This window comes from Oncorhynchus mykiss, chromosome 4 (genome assembly GCF_057628025.1).
Source record: "Oncorhynchus mykiss isolate SJ-2025 chromosome 4, ASM5762802v1, whole genome shotgun sequence".
Taxonomy (NCBI): Eukaryota; Metazoa; Chordata; class Actinopteri; order Salmoniformes; family Salmonidae; genus Oncorhynchus; species Oncorhynchus mykiss.
Window position 1 is genome coordinate 2,964,329 of NC_143025.1, and position 14,346 is coordinate 2,978,674.

General features: G+C 42.7%; 1 protein-coding gene across 1 annotated transcript in view; it reads left to right on the top strand.

The window, feature by feature from the left end:
• Positions 1–4,089, top strand: part of iqch (IQ motif containing H) — a 102,299-nt gene extending 98,210 nt beyond the window's left edge. The window contains exons 22-23 of the mRNA XM_090230832.1: positions 2,760–2,868; positions 3,814–4,089. Coding sequence (XP_090086958.1) covers positions 2,760–2,868; positions 3,814–3,927 — 223 coding nt within the window. The 3' untranslated portion in view covers positions 3,928–4,089. The remainder of the gene's footprint in view (positions 1–2,759; positions 2,869–3,813) is intronic.
• The last annotated feature ends 10,257 nt before the right edge of the window (positions 4,090–14,346 follow it).

Sequence of the window (14,346 nt, forward strand, 5' to 3'; positions counted from 1 at the left end):
GCACACAATGTATATAGACTCCCCTTTTTCCTACTGTGTTATTGACTTGTTAATTGTTTACTCCATGTGTAACTCTGTGTTGTCTGCTCATACTGCTATGCTTTATCTTGGCCAGGTCGCACTTGTAAATGAGAACTTGTTCTCAACTAGCCTACCTGGTTAAATAAAGGTGAAATAAAAAATAAATAAATAACAAATCTGCCACGCTGATCCTCAACACTGGGGCTGCTCAAGGGTGTGTGCTCCTCTCCTGTACTCCCTGCGCAGAAATGCAAATGCTTTCCGTTTGAGTTATGTTAGGTTTTATTTTCATCGTTGACATGACATGACCATCCTACCAATCCTCGACTTTGGCGATGTAATTTACAAAATAGCCTCCAATACCCTACTCAACAAACTGGATGCAGTCTATCACAGTGCAATCCGTTTTGTCACCAAAGCCCCATACACTACCCACCATTGCGACCTGTACGCTCTCGTTGGCTGGCCCTCGCTTCATACTCGTCGCCAAACCCACTGGCTCCATGTCATCTACAAGACCCTGCTAGGTAAAGTCCCCCCTTATCTCAGCTCGCTGGTCACCATAGCATCTCCCACCTGTAGCACACGCTCCAGCAGGTATATCTCTCTAGTCACCCCCAAAACCAATTCTTTCTTTGGCCGCCTCTCTTTCCAGTTCTCTGCTGCCAATGACTGGAACGAACTACAAAAATCTCTGAAACTGGAAACACATCTCCCTCACTAGCTTTAAGCACCAACTGTCAGAGCAGCTCACAGATTACTGCACCTGTACATAGCCCACATATAATTTAGCCCTATCAACTACCTCTTTCCCAACTGTATTTAATTTATTTATTTATTTTGCTCCTTTGCACCCCATTATTTTTATTTCTACTTTGCACATTCTTCCATTGCAAAACTACCATTCCAGTGTTTTACTTGCTATATTGTATTTACCTTGCCACCAAGGCCTTTTTTTTGCCTTTACCTCCCTTCTCACCTCATTTGCTCACATTGTATATAGACTTGTTTATACTTTATTATTGACTGTATGTTTGTTTTACTCCATGTGTAACTCTGTGTTGTTGTATCTGTCGAACTGCTTTGCTTTATCTTGGCCAGGTCGCAATTGTAAATGAGAACTTGTTCTCAACTTGCCTACCTGGTTAAATAAAGGTAAAATAAAATTAAAAAATAAAATGACTGCACAGCCAGGCACGACTCCAACACCATCATTAAGTTTGCTGATGACACAACAGTGGTAGTAGGCCTGATCACCGACAACGATGAGACAGCCTATAGGGAGGAGGTCAGAGAACTGGCAGTGTAGTGTCAGGACAACAACCTCTCCATCAACGTCAGGAAGACAAAGGAGCTGATTGTGGACTACAGGAAACGGAGGGCACTGCCAAGCCCCCATTCACATCGACGGGGCTGTTGTGGAGCGGGTCGAGAGCTTCAAGTTCCTTGGTGTCCACATCACCAACAACCTAACAAACACACCCAACACGGTTGTGAAGAGGGCACGACAACGCCTCATCCCCTTCAGGAGACTGAAAAGATTTGGCATGGGTCCCAGATCCTCAATAGGTTCTACAGCTGCGCCATCGAGAGCCTGACGGGTCGCATCAGACTGCTGAACACTTGAACAGGACTGACCACCTGCACTCAACTTACTCACACACACACACACACACACACACACACACAGCAAAAATGCTGTTACCAGACTCTTATTATGATCGCTAAATATTGCTCAGTTTATACACTTTTATTTTTTTATTTTAATTATTTTAATTTCACCTTTATTTATTCAGGTAGGCTAGTTGAAAACACCTTTATTTAACCAGGTAGGCTAGTTGAGAACACCTTTATTTAACCAGGTAGGCTAGTTGAGAACACCTTTATTTAACCAGGTAGGCTAGTTGAGAACACCTTTATTTAACCAGGTAGGCTAGTTGAGAACACCTTTATTTAACCAGGTAGGCTAGTTGAGAACACCTTTATTTAACCAGGTAGGCTAGTTGAGAACACCTTTATTTAACCAGGTAGGCTAGTTGAGAACACCTTTATTTAACCAGGTAGGCCAGTTGAGAACACCTTTATTTAGCCAGGTAGGCCAGTTGAGAACACCTTTATTTAGCCAGGTAGGCTAGTTGAGAACACCTTTATTTAACCAGGTAGGCTAGTTGAGAACACCTTTATTTAACCAGGTAGGCCAGTTGAGAACACCTTTATTTAACCAGGTAGGCCAGTTGAGAACAAGTTCTCATTTACAACTGCGACCTGGCCAAGATAAAGCACAGCAGTGTGACACATACAACAACAACAGAGTTACACATGGAATAAACAAAACATACAGTCAATAATACTTACCCCCCCCCCCCCCCCTCCCAATCCCTCCTTCCCCAAAACTGAAATGTACATAAATTGTGTCTTCCTGCTGATCAAATTGTTTTTCTTCGATTCTGCTGAGACGTTTACTTTACGTTGATAATCTTTTCTTATATGAGTTCTTATTGTTGTTGTATTGTCCAGAAGGAACCTGCCGCTAAGCATTTTGTTGGACAGTGTCTACTATGTGAATCCCAACATACATACAACTAATACAACTTGAAAACACAGTGTCTACTATGTGAATCCCAACATACATACAACTAATACAACTTGAAAACGACAAGCCGAACGCGGTGATTGGTGTGATTGTCCGCGCTGGCGATCGTTAGTGAAGTGGGTTTTGTCCATTGTGTCGTTAACAGAACCGTCGGTGACGACCTCCAGGGAGCCCTGATGACCTTCGCTCGTAACCTGTCCGTCATCCATCAGGAGATATCAGCTCCCAACATGCAGGGAGAGACTAACTTTAAGGTACACTGTTAAATGAGCTGTAACAACCTCACAGTTTGCAGCCGACGTGTGTTATTAGCGCCGTATTGTGACTTGATGAACAATTTATTAGTGGTTCAGGAAGTGCACTGCAGAACTTATTCAGTGCTTTTCAATAAGGAACATGTGGAATTGGAATGTTGCTTTACTTTCTGAACTGACTGGAATTGGAATGTTGCTTTACTCTCTGAACTGACTGGAATTGAAATGTTGCTTTACTTTCTGAACTGACTGGAATTGGAATGTTGCTTTACTTTCTGAACTGACTGGAATTGGAATGTTGCTTTACTTTCTGAACTGACTGGAATTGGAATGTTGCTTTACTTTCTGAACTGGCTGGAATTGGAATGTTGCTTTACTTTCTGAACTGACTGGAATTGGAATGTTGCTTTACTTTCTGAACTGACTGGAATTGGAATGTTGCTTTACTTTCTGAACTGGCTGGAATTGGAATGTTGCTTTACTTTCTGAACTGACTGGAATTGGAATGTTGCTTTACTTTCTGAACTGGCTGGAATTGGAATGTTGCTTTACTTTTCTGAACTGACTGGAATTGGAATGTTGCTTTACTTTCTGAACTGACTGGAATTGGAATGTTGCTTTACTTTCTGAACTGGCTGGAATTGGAATGTTGCTTTACTTTTCTGAACTGACTGGAATTGGAATGTTGCTTTACTTTCTGAACTGGCTGGAATTGGAATGTTGCTTTACTTTCTGAACTGACTGGAATTGGAATGTTGCTTTACTTTCTGAACTGGCTGGAATTGGAATGTTGCTTTACTTTCTGAACTGACTGGAATTGGAATGTTGCTTTACTTTCTGAACTGACTGGAATTGAAATGGACCCCTGAGTTGTGAGCGTCTACAGTTGTAGACAGCGTGTTTGTTCGTGAACTGTAAAGCCTGTTCCTTTGTGTTTACCTGCAGGACCTGATTAGAGACATAGAAGAGGTTTTGGGAATGACCGTCCAGAATAAAGCCCAGGTGACCGAGGGAGAAGAGAGGACTGCTGCTGTCGCTGTCCGGACTAAACTGGACTGACCCCCCCCCCCCCCCCCCCCCCCACACACACACACTACTAGGATGACTTAGTCACTTTAACGGAAGAAATGCGATCATTTCAAACCCTATTATCTATTTCTATATGTATTTCATAGAGTTTATCATACTTACTAGGGACAAATACATTATGCTATCCTTGGACAGCTGTGAACTCTGTTATTGTGTGATTGTTCGAACTGTAACCTAAACACAATCAGGGAACAAGTTGTATTTAGAGCTAAAAACATTTTTACAAATGATTTATTATAGATTCAAATATGCATTTAATGTAGAGAGTCATTCATCAAAAAACTGACCTTAGAAACAGAAATAACAGCAGAAGGTGAGTGTTGAACACCCATCCATTAAACATGTTGGATTACATCGTGAAAAACAGTTTGACTGCAGGATTTATCATGCAGCATCGGTACAACGAAGCCGGCGGTCTGATCGAGGCGTTATAGGGTCAGGGGTCAGAGGATCCCGGATAGGTTAGCACCTTGAGTTGAAAGTTGATCGACAAAAAAACACAAGGTTTCCAAACTCTGACAGAACGGACACGAGACTCTATGGAGCAGCGATGTCTTTCTCTTCAGAGGAGACCCGTTGGCCAAGTACGATAATACACAGACTTGTTAGGCTCATTTTCCTGTGTTGACAAGCTAGCTTGCTAACTAGCGCTAGCTTGGTGGGCCTAATATTATGCAGGTGCCATAAGCTAGCTAGCTAGTTAATAGCTGTGATCCATTGCGTGACAGAAGTACCCCGGCGTATACACCACATCTTCCTCAAAGTTGTCCTGTTTCCGATACACCACATCTTCCTCAAAGTTGCCCTGTTTCCGATACACCACATCTTCCTCAAAGTTGTCCTGTTTCTGATACACCACATCTTCCTCAAAGTTGCCCTGTTTCCGATACACCACATCTTCCTCAAAGTTGCCCTGTTTCCGATACACCACATCTTCCTCAAAGTTGTCCTGTTTCCGATACACCACATCTTCCTCAAAGTTGCCCTGTTTCCGATACACCACATCTTCCTCAAAGTTGCCCTGTTTCCGATACACCACATCTTCCTCAAAGTTGCCCTGTTTCCGATACACCACATCTTCCTCAAAGTTGCCCTGTTTCCGATACACCACATCTTCCTCAAAGTTTCCCTGTTTCCGATACACCACATCTTCCTCAAAGTTTCCCTGTTTCCGATACACCACATCTTCCTCAAAGTTGCCCTGTTTCCGATACACCACATCTTCCTCAAAGTTGCCCTGTTTCCGATACACCACATCTTCCTCAAAGTTGCCCTGTTTCCGATACACCACATCTTCCTCAGTTGCCCTTTTGCCCCGAGGCACAATGGAAGAAAGGACAGGCTGCTTCCTGCAGCAACGCCTTCAACCAACGACCAGTTTTGGACGGTTCAACTTCACTGGGCGGTACAGGGAGCCAACTACCAGATGCTGAGGACGGGCTGCTTCCCCTTTATCAAGTAACAAAGCACAGCCACAAAGCACAACCTGGGCTTTAAAGACAAGTTCTTCAGCGTATTTAAAGTCATCAATTTAGGTCAGTGAGAAAAAGCCAAAGGGGGACTGGTGACCTCAGCATACAGTTGAAGTCTGAAGTTTACATACACCTTTCGCCAAATACATTTAAACTCAGTTTTTCACAATTCCTGACATTTAATCCTAGTAAAAAGTCTCTGTTTTAGGTCAGTTAGGATCACCGCTTTATTTTAAGAATGTGAAATGTCAGAATAATATTAGAGAGAATTTTTTTATTTCAGCTTTTATTTCTTTCATCACATTCCCAGTGGGTCAGAAGTTTACAGACACTCAATTAGTCTTTGGTAGCATTGCCTTTAAATTGTTTAACTTGGGTCAAACGTTTCGGGTAGTCTTCCACAAGCTTCCCACAATAAGTTGGGTGAATGTTGGCCCATTCCTCCTGGCAGAACTGGTGTAACTTAGTCAGGTTTGTAGGCCTCCTTGCTCGCACACACTTTTTCAGTTCTGCCCACAAATGTTCTATATGATTGAGGTCAGGGCGTTGTGATGGCCACTCCAATACCTTGACTTTGTTGTCCTTAAGCCATTTTGCCACAACTTTGGAAGTCATTGTCCATTTGGAAGACCCATTTGCGACCAAGCTTTAACTAACTGATGTCTTGAGATTTTGCTTCAATTTATCCACCAATTTTTTTTCCCTCATGATGCCATCTAATTTGTGAAGTGCACCAGTCCCTCCTGCAGCAAAGCACCCCACAACATGATGCTGCCACCCCCGTGCTTCACGGTTAGGATGGTGTTCTTCAGCTTGCAGGTCTCCCCCTTTTTCCTCCAAACATAACGATGGTCATTATGGCCAAACAGTTATATTTTTGTTTCATCAGACCAGAGGACATTTCTCAAAAAATTACGATCTTTGTCCCCATGTGCAGTTGCAAACCGTAGTTGGGCTTTTTTATGGTGGTTTTGGAGCAGTGGCGTCTTCCTTGCTGAGCGGCCTCAGGTTAAGTCGATATAGGACTCGTTTTACTGTGGATATTGATACTTTTGTACCTGTTTCCTCCAGCATCTTCACAAGGTCCTTTGCTGTTGTTCTGGGATTGATTTGCACTTTCAACGTTCATCTCTAGGAGACAGAATGCCTCTCCTTCCTGAGCGGTATGACGGCTGCGTGGTCCCACGGTGTTTGTACAGATGAACGTGGTACCTTCAGGCATTTAGAAATTGCTCCCCAGGATGAACCAGACTTGTGGAGGTCTACAATTTTTTCCGGGGTCTTGGCTGATTTTCCCATGATGTCAAGCAAAGAGGCACTGAGTTTGAAGGTAGGCCTTGAAATACATTCTCAGGTACACCTCCGATCGACTCAGAGGAGAGGAGCGTCTAGACACTGCAGGGGAGAGGAGCGTCTAGTCATTGCAGGGGAGAGGAGCGTCTAGTCATTGCAGGGGAGAGGAGCGTCTAGTCATTGCAGGGGAGAGGAGTGTCTAGTCACTGCAGGGGAGAGGAGCGCGTAGACACTGCAGGACAGGGGAGAGGAGCGTCTAGTCACTGCTGGACAGGGGAGAGGAGCGTCTAGTCACTGCAGGGGAGAGGAGCGTCTAGTCGCTGCAGGGGAGAGGAGCGTCTAGACACTGCAGGGGAGAGGAGCGTCTAGTCGCTGCAGGGGAGAGGAGCGTCTAGTCGCTGCAGGGGAGAGGAGCGTCTAATCACTGCAGGGGAGAGGAGAGGAGCATCTAGTCACTGCAGGACAGGGGAGAGGAGCGTGTAGTCACTGCAGGACAGAGGAGAGGAGTGTGTAGTCACTGCAGGACAGGGGAGAGGAGTGTGTAGTCACTGCAGGACAGGGGAGAGGAGTGTGTAGTCACTGCAGGACAGAGGAGAGGAGCGTGTAGTCACTGCAGGGGAGAGGAGCGTCTAGTCACTGCAGGACAGGGGAGAGGAGAGTTTAGTCACTGCAGGACAGAGGAGAGGAGTGTCTAGTCACTGCAGGACAGAGGAGAGGAGTGTGTAGTCACTGTAGGACAGAGGAGAGGAGCGTGTAGTCACTGCAGGACAGAGGAGAGGAGCGTGTAGTCACTGCAGGGGAGAGGAGCGTCTAGTCACTGCAGGACAGAGGAGAGGAGCGTGTAGTCACTGCAGGGGAGAGGAGCGTCTAGTCACTGCAGGACAGGGGAGAGGAGCGTGTAGTCACTGCAGGACAGAGGAGAGGAGCGTCTAGTCACTGCAATCTCAGTAAGACCAAAATAATGGTGTTCCAAAAAGGTCCAGTCACCAGGACCACAAATACAAATTCCATCTAGACACCGTTGCCCTTGAACACACAAAAAAACTATACATACCTTGGCCTAAACATCAGCACCACAGGTAACTTCCACAAAGCTGTGAACGAGCTGAGAGACAAGACAAGAAGGGCATTCTACGCCATCAAAAGGAACATAAAATTTGACATTCCAATTAGGATCTGGCTAAAAATACTTGAATCAGTCATAGAGCCCATTGCCCTTTATGGTTGTGAGGTCTGGGGTCCACTCACTAGCCAAGATTTCATAAAATGGGACAAACACCAAATTGAGACTCTGCACGCAGAATTCTGCAAAAATATCATCCGTGTACAACGTAGAACACCAAATAATGCATGCAGAGCAGAATTAGGCCGATACCCACTAATTATCAAAATCCAGAAAAGAGCCGTTAAATTCTACAAACACCTAAAAGGAAGCGATTCCCAAACCTTCCATAACAAAGCCATCACCTGGAGAACAGTCCCCTAAGCAAGCTGGTCCTTCACAAACAGAACCTTTATTTACCTAGGCAAGTCAGTTAATTAAGAACATACTCTTATTTTCAATGACGGGCCTAGGAACAGTGGATTAACTAAGTACATTTTATTTTACCTTATCAGCTTGGGGATTCCTTTCGGTTACTGGTCCAACGCTTTAACCACTAGGCTACCTGTCACCCCAAAAGCCCCAGGACAGCAACACAATTAGACCCAACCAAATCATGAGAAAACAAAAAGAGAATTACTTGACACATTGGAAATAATTTACCAAAAGACCAAAAGAACAAACTAGAATGCTATTTGGCCCTAAACAGAGAGTACACAGTGGCAGAATACCTGACCACTGTGACTGACACAAACTTAAGGAAAGCTTTGACTATGTACAGACTCAGTGAGCATAGCCTTGCTATTGAGAAAGGCCGCCGTGGGCAGACCTGGCTCTCAAGAGAAGACAGAGGCTATGTGCAACACTGCCCACAAAACGAGTTGGAAACTGAGCTGCACTTCCTAACCTCCTGCCAAATGTATGACCATATTAGAGACACATATTTCCCTTAGATTTCCCTTAGATTACCTTACTTGCTTTATAAACATGTTTTTGCAACAACAACAAAAAGCCTTTGAATTGATTTGAATTGAGAGAGAGCAGAGGAGCTGGTGAGAATGGAGAGCGCTGATCAAATGGTTTTTAATTACCAATATGTGGTCTTTTTGTTTATGGCTGTTGAGGGCCCTCCAGTCCTCTCCTCAAGCACTCCTGTGTGTGTGTGTGTGTTTGTGTGTGTGTGTGTGTGTGTGTGTGTGTGTGTGTGTGTGTGTGTGTGTGTGTGTGTGTGTGTGTGTGTGTGTGTGTGTGTGTGTGTGTGTGTGTGTGTTGGCCCTCCTCTCCCATCAGATAGAAGGTTTGACAAACTTCCATATTGATCTCTTATCCAGCGTGTTTAACTGAATCCATTCATCAGAGCCCTCCATTCCCTGGCCTTGCCCCCCCCCACCCCCTCCTCTCCTTTAGCAACAATTAGACTGAATGAATCATTTCATGCTGTACAGACAGATCAATGGACATTTAGCACCCACTGCTCTGGAGAATTCTGAGGGCTTTGGCTTTGATATACAGGTTCAATTGTTAATGCCTTCTCTGGGAATTAGTGTGAGTCTGTGTGTGTGTGTGTCCCCCTAAACATCGGCTGTGTTTACACAGGTAGTCTAATTCTGATCAGTGTAAACGCATACAACTATAGTTACCTTTTGTCGTTTACTGATACATGTTTTGGTTTGTTAGCGATTACATAAGAATATCAGCTTCCTCCTCAAGTCTCAATAGCAACTGAATCTCCTCACGGTCTTCAAATAAAAACCCATCCCAACTCCTCTTTCTGTCGCCACCCCACTGTCTGTTAATTGACTGTAGCGAGGAACACGTAGAAATGTGATCTACAGTAACAGTATATTTACAGTATATTTACAGTAGCATCCTGTAAGTCTTCCCCTCCAACTGCATCTTAACTACTCATTGACCCCTGTGACCCCGGCGGTGGATCGATACGGCAGCACTGTGTGCGTGTGTGTGTGTGTGTGTGTGTGCTTGGCGGTGAGAGACAGATAATAGCATGGCGTTGTGAAGGGTAGAAACAGACAGCACCTTTAAAGCCTTTGTACCAGGGCTTAAAGGAAGTCTAAAGGACTTATGAAACCCGAACCGGGAGAGCTGGGACTGAGAAACGACCAACTGTGTTCGTTTTCATGGTCCTATTAAGTAGGACACACAACATAAAGGTTTTAAAATGTTTTGCAACAGAGTCATGTGTAACTGTCAGTAATGTGTAACTGTCATTAATGTGTAACTGTCATTAATGTGTAACTGTCAGTAATGTGTAACTGTCAGTAATGTGTAACTGTCAGTAATGTGTAACTGTCAGTAATGTGTAACTGTCATTAATGTGTAACTGTCATTAATGTGTAACTGTCAGTAATGTGTAACTGTCAGTAATGTGTAACTGTCATTAATGTGTAACTGTCATTAATGTGTAACTGTCATTAATGTGTAACTGTCATTAATGTGTAACTGTCATTAATGTGTAACTGTCAGTAATGTGTAACTGTCAGTAATGTGTAACTGTCATTAATGTGTAACTGTCATTAATGTGTAACTGTCATTAATGTGTAACTGTCATTAATGTGTAACTGTAATGTGTAACTGTCATTAATGTGTAACTGTCATTAATGTGTAACTGTAATGTGTAACTGTCAGTAATGTGTAACTGTCAGTAACTGTCAGTAATGTGTAACTGTCATTAATGTGTAACTGTCAGTAATGTGTAACTGTCATTAATGTGTAACTGTCATTAATGTGTAACTGTCATTAATGTGTAACTGTCATTAATGTGTAACTGTCATTAATGTGTAACTGTCAGTAATGTGTAACTGTCAGTAATGTGTAACTGTCATTAATGTGTAACTGTCATTAATGTGTAACTGTCAGTAATGTGTAACTGTCAGTAATGTGTAACTGTCATTAATGTGTAACTGTCATTAATGTGTAACTGTCATTAATGTGTAACTGTAATGTGTAACTGTCAGTAATGTGTAACTGTCATTAATGTGTAACTGTCATTAATGTGTAACTGTCATTAATGTGTAACTGTCATTAATGTGTAACTGTCATTAATGTGTAACTGTCATTAATGTGTAACTGTCATTAATGTGTAACTGTCAGTAATGTGTAACTGTCAGTAATGTGTAACTGTCAGTAATGTGTAACTGTCATTAATGTGTAACTGTCAGTAATGTGTAACTGTCAGTAATGTGTAGCTGTAATGTGTAACTGTCATTAATGTAACTGTCAGTAATGTCATTAATGTGTAACTGTCAGTAATGTGTAACTGTCTGTAATGTGTAACTGTCTGTAATGTCAGTAATGTGTAACTGTCTGTAATGTGTAACTGTCAGTAATGTGTAACTGTCAGTAATGTCAGTAATGTGTAACTGTCATTAATGTAACTGTCAGTAATGTGTAACTGTCAGTAATGTCAGTAATGTGTAACTGTCATTAATGTAACTGTCAGTAATGTCATTAATGTGTAACGGTCAGTAATGTGTAACTGTCTGTAATGTGTAACTGTCTGTAATGTCAGTAATGTGTAACTGTCTGTAATGTGTAACTGTCAGTAATGTGTAACTGTCAGTAATGTCAGTAATGTGTAACTGTCTGTAATGTGTAACTGTCAGTAATGTGTAACTGTCAGTAATGTGTAACTGTCTGTAATGTGTAACTGTCTGTAATGTGTAACTGTCTGTAATGTGTAACTGCCAGTAATGTGTAACTGTCTGTAATGTCAGTAATGTGTAACTGTCTGTAATGTGTAACTGTAAGTAATGTGTAACTGTCTGTAATGTGTAACTGTCTGTAATGTGTAACTGTCAGTAATGTGTAACTGTCTGTAATGTCATTAATGTGTAACTGTCAGTAATGTGTAACTGTTAGTAATGTGTAGCTGTCAGTAATGTGTAACTGTCATTAATGTGTAACTGTCATTAATGTGTAACTGTCAGTAATGTGTAACTGTCATTAATGTGTAAATGTCAGTAATGTGTAACTGTCAGTAATGTGTAACTGTCATTAATGTGTAGCTGTCAGTAATGTGTAACTGTCATTAATGTGTAACTGTCATTAATGTGTAACTGTCATTAATGTGTAACTGTCAGTAATGTGTAACTGTCATTAATGTGTAGCTGTCAGTAATGTGTAGCTCTAATGTGTAACTGTCTGTAATGTGTAACTGTCAGTAATGTGTAGCTGTCATTAATGTGTAACTGTCAGTAATGTGTAGCTGTCAGTAATGTGTAACTGTCAGGAATATGATGACAATATAGTAGCCATATCTAGGAAAACCAAAGTTCCAAAGGCTGGGCCTGATATAGTGTATAAGAGGTCAGGCTGGGCCTAATATAGTGTATAAGAGGACAGGCTGGGCCTAATATAGTGTATAAGAGGTCAGGCTGGGCCTAATATAGTGTATAGGAGGTCAGGCTGGGCCTAATATAGTGTATAAGAGGTCAGGCTGGGCCTAATATAGTGTATAAGAGGACAGGCTGGGCCTAATATAGTGTATAAGAGGACAGGCTGGGCCTAATATAGTGTATAAGAGGTCAGGCTGGGCCTGATATAGTGTATAAGAGGACAGGCTGGGCCTAATATAGTGTATTAGAGGACAGGCTGGGCCTGATATAGTGTATAAGAGGTCAGGCTGGGCCTGATATAGTGTATAAGAGGTCAGGCTGGGCCTGATATAGTGTATAAGAGGTCAGGCTGGGCCTGATATAGTGTATAAGAGGTCAGGCTGGGCCTGATATAGTGTATAAGAGGTCAGGCTGGGCCTGATATAGTGTATAAGAGGTCAGGCTGGGCCTAATATAGTGTATAAGAGGTCAGGCTGGGCCTGATATAGTGTATAAGAGGACAGGCTGGGCCTAATATAGTGTATTAGAGGACAGGCTGGGCCTGATATAGTGTATAAGAGGTCAGGCTGGGCCTAATATAGTGTATAAGAGGACAGGCTGGGCCTAATATAGTGTATAAGAGGTCAGGCTGGGCCTGATATAGTGTATAAGAGGTCAGGCTGGGCCTGATATAGTGTATAAGAGGTCAGGCTGGGCCTGATATAGTGTATAAGAGGTCAGGCTGGGCCTAATATAGTGTATAAGAGGTCAGGCTGGGCCTGATATAGTGTATAAGAGGACAGGCTGGGCCTAATATAGTGTATAAGAGGACAGGCTGGGCCTAATATAGTGTATAAGAGGTCAGGCTGGGCCTAATATAGTGTATAAGAGAACAGGCTGGGCCTAATATAGTGTATAAGAGGAGAGGCTGGGCCTGATATAGTGTATAAGAGGTCAGGCTGGGCCTGATATAGTGTATAAGAGGTCAGGCTGGGCCTGATATAGTGTATAAGAGGTCAGGCTGGGCCTGATATAGTGTATAAGAGGTCAGGCTGGGCCTGATATAGTGTATAAGAGGTCAGGCTGTGCCTAATATAGTGTATAAGAGGTCAGGCTGGGCCTAATATAGTGTATAAGAGGTCAGGCTGGGCCTAATATAGTGTATAAGAGGACAGGCTGGGCCTGATATAGTGTATAAGAGGACAGGCTGGCCTAATATAGTGTATAAGAGGTCAGGCTGGGCCTAATATAGTGTATAAGAGGTCAGGCTGGGCCTAATATAGTGTATAAGAGGACAGGCTGGGCCTGATATAGTGTATAAGAGGACAGGCTGGGCCTAATATAGTGTATAAGAGGTCAGGCTGGGCCTAATATAGTGTATAAGAGGTCAGGCTGGGCCTAATATAGTGTATAAGAGGACAGGCTGGGCCTGATATAGTGTATAAGAGGTCAGGCTGGGCCTAATATAGTGTATAAGATGTCAGGCTGGGCCTGATATAGTGTATAAGAGGTCATACAATACGTTCTGTAGTGAATCATATGTTGTTGATGTAAATACTATTTGCTGGTCTGGTGTGCAATGAGAAGCAACCAGACGCTGCACTTAACACATTTATGAACTTGCTAATCCCAGTTACTAATAAGCAGGTACCCATTAAGAAAATGACTGTAAAAAACTGTTAAATCCCCTGTGGATTGATGAGGAATTGAAAAATGGCTTGAGGAGGATGAGGCAAAAGGAAAAGCAAAGAAGTCTTCACCAATAACTGGCAAACGTACGGCAAATTGACTAAACCGAATAAATAGAAGAAACTACACTATGAAACAAAGATACATGACGTACAGAATGATAGTAAAAAGTTTTGGCAGCACCTTCCATGATGTTTTGGGGAAAAAAGGCAAACTCAGCTCCATTGTTCATCGAATCAGATGGCTCATTCATTACAAAACTGACTGATATTGCCAACTACTTGAATTATTGTTTTATTGCCAAGATTAGCAAATGTAGGCATGACATGCCAGCAGCAAACGCTGACACTACACATCCAAGTATATCTGACCAAATTATGGAAGGCAAGAATTGTAATTTTGAATTCCGTAAAGTGAGTGTGGAAGAGGTGAAAAATCTTTGTTGCCTATTAACAATGACCTGTCACCAGGGTCTGACAATCTGGATTGAAAATTACAG